Below are 9,049 nucleotides of genomic sequence, written 5' to 3' on the forward strand. Positions count from 1 at the left end.
ATACAGTATGTGCACTTCTTTCGTTGCGCTAGGGTGTATCACTCAGTAGTAGATCTTTGGGATCAGGTCCATTATCTGCTGTCATCCATGTAGCACCTTGTGACTTCCCTGAAAACGATAGGTAAGTCTGCAGTGGCAACTCGAATGGGTAGATGAAAAGTGGCGGGTACTTTCAGAAGTGCCAGTGACCAGCATTTTGTCAATCGCCTTACTTGCGACAGAGATGGTAATTTTTAGTGCGACTCTGTTGCTAATTTTTTGCGCGGAATATTAGTGACTAATCTTCCCTTTTTGGTCTGACAAATCATCAAGTAAGGTGGTTGCTTCAATTTTGAGGTACTTTGGGGAGCATGCTTGACATTTTTGTTGTGATCTACTTCCGTCTTTAGGGGAAACTTGCTCATATTGTGCCAAGCTTGCAGGCAATGCTCATAAGAAGGAAATAATAGTGCGTCGGGCTGTTCCTTGTGTTTAACTTTTATCTCTTCATTTGGCGGTTCAAGCCTAACAGCTGATGAAATAAATGCGAGAAGATCACCATCAGTAGATGTAGCATCTAAGGTTTCGTTCAGGTGAGGCATTACTATCGAAGATGTCAACCAACCCGTACAACACATGGACCTACAATGTCGACAAAGACGTCCAGTCTAAAAGCTCCATCAAGGTGGTTCCACGCGATGTTTCTGCCAATTGAGTCCCTTTGAGGTAGGGAATCATGCCGCCAACATTTTGGAGGCCATCAAGGATACGGAAGAGGGGTCAAAATATCTCGGTCCGTAGCACGTTGAACGCGCTTGCTGAAAGTCCACCTCATCTCGATTACCTTGATAAGTTGGTGAACAAGTACCACCAGGAAATGTCCATCTTTTGGAACGACAGTAACAAAGGCGTAAAGCTTATGAATGTCTTCAAAGATTTGATCTTCGATACAGCCTCCATGATGTTGAGACACCTGGATACAGAGAAGACTGCACGTCTTCTCCGTCAGACCAAGAAAACAGCTTCAGCAATGTTCTTAAAGCTGTCTCAAATTGGAACCATAATACTATCAGAGAATGATGTACAGCGAATGTTTGGAGGCATGTCAGTACTGAATTCAAGCACTATCTTGGAGGGTGATTTGTTCAAGCACAGGAAGACACCAGGCCCGTCTCTACCCGGCAATGCTCAGCGGTGGTTCAAGCCCCTTGATCTGATTCGCATTTTTCGCCCACCTTTCACTGTTCAATCCAAGCTTGATTCAAGTAGAGATGACGGTAATCGTTTGCCAGAAGTTCGACGAATTGCAGGGAAGGAAACGTCAGTGAGGAGTGGCACTTCAGCCATCCTTATTGCAGACGTAAGCAAGTTCAGACCAGTTTGTCCAATTAGTAATTGAGTGCTTGCAGTTGCATTTTGGGAGGTCAAGACTTTTATTCCAAAGAGGCTTTTATAATATTAATAAACTCCTTTCTCCTTTACCTGTGCCGACATAATAGCGGACCCGCATAAAAGCTACCATTTCAGTGGTAGGCTCATATTTGACTGTCCCTTGAATCAAACCTTTAAAAGGGATTTCTTGTCTCCTACAAGTGTTGGTGGTGTACTGCCTAACATTTACAAACCACTTAAACTTATCGAAGCTGCACAACGAACTCCCATGAAAAGACGTTTTACCCTCATGTAAGTTGTTGTTTTATTATTCAGTGAACCTTTTCACCTTGAAAATACTAGACTTATTTAAACATGAGTAAACTGATTTCTTGCGATATTGTTCCCGGTGATAAGTTAATGTGCCACTATCTAAGCGGAACATTTCATCTTCTGACTGGGATAGGCAAATTGTCAAATTCACCCTTTGAATATATCTATTTAAGTGCTAAGGTCTACGGTATTTTACCACCTTACCTCCTCGAATTGCCTTATATTTTGGTTATTCAAAAATTACTGGCTTTTAGCACAAGGGTTTTTGATATAGCGGGAGTGGATTCCCTTAAATATCTTATAAAATGTGGCGTTAAAAGACATCAGTAAGAGGGAGAAATCGCCTACCTACCCATCCATATACGCCTTTAAACCTGCGAACACATTCTTTTGATCTTTGAATAGTGTTTTCTGGTCTTTGTCCTGTAAAATATGCTAACAGTTTTCTTTAAATTAACAACTATCAGTGAACTGTGCCACTAACAGCCAAAAGTCTAGGTGACCATGCAGGATGGCGGATGTAAAATCGCGTAACAGCAGTCATGATTGATGGATGGATAGAAGGCTAGAAAAGTTTGCAAATCGCGTATCTTTAGCTGAAGCGATTAATGGAGCAGTTAATTAATTTACATTTTTGCAGTCTGGACGCTCTGAATGCCAGACTTCAGCGTTGCATTCGCGCGATAATGCGAGATCCTTCGATGAAGAGCAAACGCGACATTATGAAGCTCATGTCTATCCTGCTGCAGCAATCTGAGAGGGTCGAATTTCGTGTTAGTAGACGGCTGAATGCTCTCGGTCTTCCGAGAAACCCAGAAGGTCAAAACCTACCGTAAGTCTCCAAGCCCTGTAGATTGTGAGCCTCGCCTATAGGTCAAAAGTCAATGCACTGAACTATGGAATACAGCACCCCTTCCTACTGTTCTATCATCAGTCCCCTAGCAAACCACGCTGTTCAGGAAGTTTTCCTTAAACTTTTCGTTAGAATAAGCATTCAATACTTTAAGGACAGGGTAAAACCAATCATCTCAGACAGCGAAACATTAAATTTATTTTACGCCTGGAAGTGTATATGCGCACGAAAATAGCATATAAACTCCATCCTAGCTGCAAATTTGTGTCTAATAACAACTTGTACTTCCACTTCCCTATTAATGTCATTGAAGGAGCTTGCCAAAAAATATCCTTAAATTGCGCCTAGTGCATCCAAATTTGTCACACTTTGTTAAGAGGCATTTCTTCTAGACTGATTTAGTGAATATTGCGAACATATCAAATGTTAACAGAGTAATAGGATTGTTACTATCCAAGACTACTCCGGCATCGGCTATGGCCAAGGCCATTGCATGCCTGCATATCTACTTACTATAACAAAGTCAGGGTCATGTTTTCAGTGTTATTAGCATCTCCATCGACTGAATGGAATCGCAGTTTGCATAACACGATTGGCAAGTGGCCAGCCAAGTCAAAGGAGATGAGATTAGTCTTGAAACACGTCAATTTTTTCCCAGAGGGGATATCACCAGTATCGTACGAATGATGAATCGGCCCTTCTTAATCAAACCCCACGAATGGACTTGTCTCACCGGAAGATTCGGTCTAGCCTAATTCTATTCTGTGCCCTCTGGCGAGAAAGGGCTACAGGGATCCCTAATTTGAGTCGACACAGCGGTGAACTCTCACACAAAATTATTGTCAACTGCAAGCTTGCACGCGTCTTTAACCGTCATTCCCACTTTTAACTCGGTGATTCGTTTGAAGGTACTTAGCCTACTGATCCTACCTTATTTTTCTTCTCTTTTCAATCCATTCAAATTACCTTTCCGATTTTATAGCTCTTCTTTGCTTTGAGTTAACCCTACTCATGTCTCCACTGTCCAGCCCTCACTTTCTTGCTGATTATTACCTGCTCGCTTTACAGTCTCCGTGTTCACTAATCACTCGCCTGTGATTGATCCTTTGTTCGAAAAATCGACATCATGCTTGAAAACGTATTCTTCTAGCTTATTAAATAGGTAGGCGCGTTGGATTTTTGACAATTTCAACTGATACAACTTGCGATGCGTTCAGTAGCTTGGATTCCAGTCAATCGATTAAGCCAAATTTCATCGATGGATTGTGCGGCGTGAAGTCGAGAAAACCTAGCAAAGGGACGACGAGTAATACGTCAAGCTGCACGTTACAAATTTTCGCGTACACCTCTCCCATACTTCTGACAAATTCAACGCGCCCACCCTGCGGTCACTTCGTTTCCTCGACCCATGATAATTTTAACATGCCAAAGAATATTTCCTATTTCAAAAAACTGGATGAAAGCATCTCATAATCAGCTCGTTAAATTCACATTAAAAATGAATTGTGTTATACCCAGCGCATATAAATTTCGCGATATCTTAAGTGTGGTTATTACAAAATAAATCAAATTTTCAAGTTTTATTGATATGTAAGGTACAGATGAAAACGAGAATGGTTAAACTACGCTTAACTATTTTTACAAGCACTCGCTTTAACAGAAACCCAAAATATCGGATAGTCTTCTAAATCACGTTAACTTTATTTGATAGAATTTAATTATGGTTCTGCAATTCATAAGACCAGAATTTAAACAGTTTCCATGGTCTGCCCTGTTTTCACCTGGAACGAGGAAGTTCCTTGCGTTAGAATTCTACTTTGAAAAGCAATATAAAGTGTGCTGGGCGAAATTCGAGTAATATCATTAAAACAGGAAAACAAACAATCACGTTCGATGCATTGTCTCAGCAGTCAAGTGAGCAGCATTTCCATTGGTTCACGCTGCAGCATCTTCATCCTCATCTGAATCTTTTAAAGATTATTAATACTTACAGTGACATTAGCTTTAAATTAATGTATAAACATGAATTACTTTAAACACAAAGAGAAGCACGTCTTACCTCCATAGCATGCAGCCAAATCGTGAGTACTAAACTTGAAATCGGGGTCAAAATTCACATGATCGAGGGAAGAAGGTGGTGGCGATGGTGGTGGTACTGCGAACCAATCAGCAGCATCCTCGAGAAGGCTCGAGGCCATCAAAAAATCGTGATTGGGTAAGAAATCCTCCTCCTCTTCCTCTCCCTCCTCACCTCCTTCCTCTCTGTCGTAGCCCTTCGTCTCCACCTCCGATACCATTTGGAGCCACTGGCAGTTGCGCCATTTGAAGCGTTCCGCCCGTATGGTCTCTGCCCACGTCTCGTCACAGTCCTTCAATGACGAAAGGATCATGTAAAACTCATCAGTGATAACCCATTAATGTCGTATCATTTTGCTATAAGTCCTTCATAGTATAATAAGTGTAATCATGTTCTTTTGGTCTCGTTTATCTATTATCGGAGTATTTATAGTAGAAAAGAAATGCTCCCATCAGAGTTCTGGAGGTGGTGGAATGAATGTTAAATGGTCGTATCCATGCATATTATGTTACCAATTTCCTCTGACAGATTGGCTACCGCACAAATTGTCATCCTATTTTGAAGATTTATACGATATTCTGACGATGAGAATAGACTTGACGGTATGTGGTGGATTGGTGCAGAGGACGCTACTTTGTCTCCATCGGGATTGTCTGCTCTGTATTAATTTTTCTTCCATAGACCTGTCCCCCGTGAGTGGATTGACAAACTTGAAAATGCTCGTGCTGATAAAATAGATGTGGAACGATCCAGAAGTAACTGACGCATGAAAACCCATACTTTGAAGAGTTCTAAGGAAAGCTGGATTGGCTCTCTACATCTACTTAAACCATAAATGACAGAGGAAAATAAAGGCAAATATGCTTCAACGCCCCTTCCAAACGTCCAATAAGCTATTGTGAAGATGCCGATTTCCTAATGCAAGTTGTTTCTTTCGACGATGGGTGAGCTTATCACTGCAGGTCTAGAAGCAATTGACCGAGCCTGCAATTAGGGTATAGACTACCCGACAAAGCAACCAAATTCTTGACTTCACCGTCACCAGCGGTTAGTACCCAGTCATACCATGCGATTCCACCAAGCGCCTTCCTTTTAATAAATGGAAATGTAGAGCAAATGTCGCATGCTATAGAGCGAGTGAAATTATGCGCATTTCTTCGTGAGACGGAAAACTGTATTACTTCATCATACTTTGATTCATATCTTAAAAACACCTGGATGATTGAAACGGCAGATGATAACCCATCCTATGCATAAATCAGATTTAGTGCCATCCAAATTTCATCCTTTTGGAAATTGCATCAAGAAGCTTTAAGGTAAGAATGGTGGAAACAGAAAATAAACAGATTTTATCCCTTCAATAAAAATTTTTGCAAATCGTGAACAGTTTCTCTCAACAAAATTCAAACATGAAATTGCGAAATGTTAGGCGAAACGGATATCAGTCATTCGTGACAACTGTCAGTAAGTTAATTGCGCAGGCTCTAGTGACATTTTTAAAAAAAAATTGCTGAAAGTAAATTGCTTATCGTGTAAAGCAAAGAGCGCAATCGTACCGCGATTATATTCAAGGCTGCGTTGCAGATGCTCCCTATCACCTCATTTTCATCATGCATCAAGTCAAAAATGTAGTTCGGTGCCTCTAAAAAAGTTTTTATAGAATTAGATTAGTTTAGTTTTTAATAAATTAGAGTAACAAAACCCTATCTCAAGAATAAAAAGTACTTTTATGATAGTCTTCGTTTTAAAGATACCTACATCAGTCATGAAGTCAGTGGTTTGCAAAGTTTATATCCGATTACCTTAACAAAACACATAAGATATGATATTACGATATCCTCTACAATAGAAAAGTATCCTGCGATCTTCCTCCCCTTCTAGAGGACGATTTCAATTCACTCGAGCGTTGATATGGGAAAGTAATTATGGGAAGCATGGCCTTCGACACTCAAAACAAGGTGTGATGACGTAGAGAAATTATATGCGGTGCGTAGAACTACCGAGAGTTCAACAACCCAGCTTTAACTCTGGTGACGATAAGCTATACTGAGGCCAAATTCTGCTACAGTGAACTAATCTGCACATCCAGGCTTGAATCAATTCGGCCTCCTTCATAGTAATCTAGGTGCTATAATAAACCCTGAATAATTTTTCACTCAAATAAATAAAAAGTACGATAAGGAAAACATAACGAACAGCATTGCACCTACTTAATGAGGAGACCATATGAAAGGGACAACTAACTCGTATTACTGACAAGATGCTGTCTGGTTTCCTCGTGACGAAGAATTCGATAGAAGACGCAGAGAATTTGAAAGACGACCTCATCGTCCTCCTGTCTGGCTAAAAATTAAATAGCAGAACTATGCGCTTAAATAATGACTCTAAAAGCGTGTACCACTATTTCGATATTTTGTTTCAATGATTTCCCACCCAAAAGATAAGCCTACATATAACCGTATAAGAGAACATTTGGTTTATGACCAGTTCCGCAAATGTGTAACTCGTCCATTTAACAAATCTAGCTTGACAAGCAGTATTTAAAAAGCCAGAACTTTCAAGACCCTTTCAGTGACGTGAACCTCGAAACTACTCAATTTATAGGCAAAAAACAGGGGTAGTGGATGCTTGAAAAGATTAGTGGATTTTGAATGTCATTTGACACTTTGATTGGAACGTGATTTGAAATTTCATGCATGTAGAAGTAGATCGGTCAAATCGCCAAAGAAATGGATGACGAACAGGAAAGTTCAATAGCGGTTTTGACTCATCTACAATAGCTGTTAATCGGGTCTTACCTACAAAATGAGTGAACAAATCATGATTTAAGTGGTAGCATCCTCCATTCATTTTAAATGTTGCGAATCAGTAAAGCAAAAAGCCTAATTTCTGCGAAAAATGTGTTGGAAGGGAAGCTTTAATCTAATCCATACTTGCTTTAGGCATGAATTTATTCGCATAACGTATAAATTAAAGTTGGGTAAGTTTGCAGACTGTCATCGAAATTCTAGGGAAAAAACACTCATGTAGAGTGAAGCTTTGGTTTTAATTAATGATTTGTCTTCCTGTTGTGGTGCAGCCTTACTCGCAAATAAATTTCCTGTTTCACTACAAATTAATGGATCTGAGAACTGTTACTACAATTTCGGCAGAAACAGATGGCAAGCAGTGGGGACGGTTAATTTTACATTATGTAGAAATTCCAATTTCAACTGGACAGTATCAGCCAAGGAAGTTACCCGCTCAGAAAAAATTGTGCATTTACTTACACTTTAGTTAACATAACAATGCTTTTTATTAAGTAACAAGGAAAACGATCATGAGTTGTAGAAGCGAATGTTGAATTCTTTTGCATTCTAAAAGTCCGCATTTCTATCAGACTGTAATGCCGCTATTTACATGTAGGTGGTTTAAAGCAAGTTAAATTCAATAATATTTAGTCCAAAGGGATAACAATGAGTTAAAAAAATGTATTTACATAAAGCCGAACCCGGAATAAATCACGCGCAACATTTATTCTTACAATTTATAAGTTTCAACAGCATGGGAATCACAGGGCTTCCACTTAGTGCTATCATCTTAGCAGCTTCGACATCAATACAGGCGGTTGCGATCATTCGAATGACCTCCAACATGAGGTCGTCTTTGTGATGACTATGCCCCACCCCCGTCAATACTTTCTCGGCCCAAGACAGGAGACCGAGGTCCCCAAGAATGCGAGCGAAGTCCAACTCCTCCAGTTGCAAATTTGCCATTACGCCGAGGCATTCAAGAGAGAAACAGTCCTCCATATTTTCAATGTTGTCGGCGTCACTATCTTGAGAGTCAGCTGACTCGCTCTTGTCATCCTTTTCTTTTTCTGATTCCGCGTTTTGAGAAAGCTCTCCTTCCAAACGCACAATTACTGAGGCAAGATCTGGCAGGTAGTCCTGGAAGTGAAAGTTGATTGCATTAGTAAAGAAGCGTCCAGTCTCATTTGACACATATCTACTCAAATTTATTTCCTCCTCATATATCTTCTGTTGTAGAGTAAGCAGATTTTGTAAGTAGACAAATATAGAATAGAAAGCTCAAATTCAGAGACAAGTGGATGAATGAACGAGTAAAGGAATAAATCCCAACAAATGAGAGCTTGATCACCACACAGACCCCAATCGGTCATTGTATGTTGAAAGAAGATTTTTGTCGCTCCCTCAACCCACTATCCACCTTCCACTTACCACAAAATGGAGTCGTAATTCCTCGAACTGGGAGAGATTTCTCAGCAGTTTCATAAGTAGTGGATCATGAGTTGCGAAGGCGCGGCGAAAAAGCATTCGGATTCCCCTTGGTTCACCGAGACTCCGAGCTGCTCTTCGATCACAAGCCAAGTTGATGAGGAGTCCGAGACATTCGACATCTGATGCTCCCTCGGTGTTACCCAAAATCGATCGCAT

At 40.4% G+C, this 9,049-nt stretch overlaps 2 protein-coding genes across 2 annotated transcripts; one reads left to right on the forward strand and one right to left on the reverse strand. All coding sequences in view use genetic code 11, as the record gives it.

Annotated features, from left to right (window-relative positions):
- Nucleotides 1-898: 898 nt before the first annotated feature.
- Nucleotides 899-4,100, forward strand: EGR_03955 (hypothetical protein; the record flags this gene model as incomplete). Its single annotated transcript, XM_024493204.1, has 3 exons — nt 899-1,303; nt 1,714-2,009; nt 3,968-4,100. 3 exons carry the CDS (start codon nt 899-901, stop codon nt 4,098-4,100), a joined length of 834 nt encoding a protein of 277 aa, XP_024352303.1.
- A 371-nt stretch (nt 4,101-4,471) lies between these two features.
- Nucleotides 4,472-9,049, reverse strand: EGR_03956 (Kinesin-associated protein 3; the record flags this gene model as incomplete). The annotated part of the gene is made up of 6 exons (XM_024493205.1): nt 4,472-4,497; nt 4,596-4,905; nt 6,170-6,255; nt 6,858-6,956; nt 8,137-8,542; nt 8,834-9,049. 6 exons carry the CDS (start codon nt 9,047-9,049, stop codon nt 4,472-4,474), a joined length of 1,143 nt encoding a protein of 380 aa, XP_024352304.1.

This window comes from Echinococcus granulosus, assembly GCF_000524195.1.
Source record: "Echinococcus granulosus chromosome Unknown EG_S00023, whole genome shotgun sequence".
NCBI lineage: Eukaryota > Metazoa > Platyhelminthes > Cestoda > Cyclophyllidea > Taeniidae > Echinococcus > Echinococcus granulosus.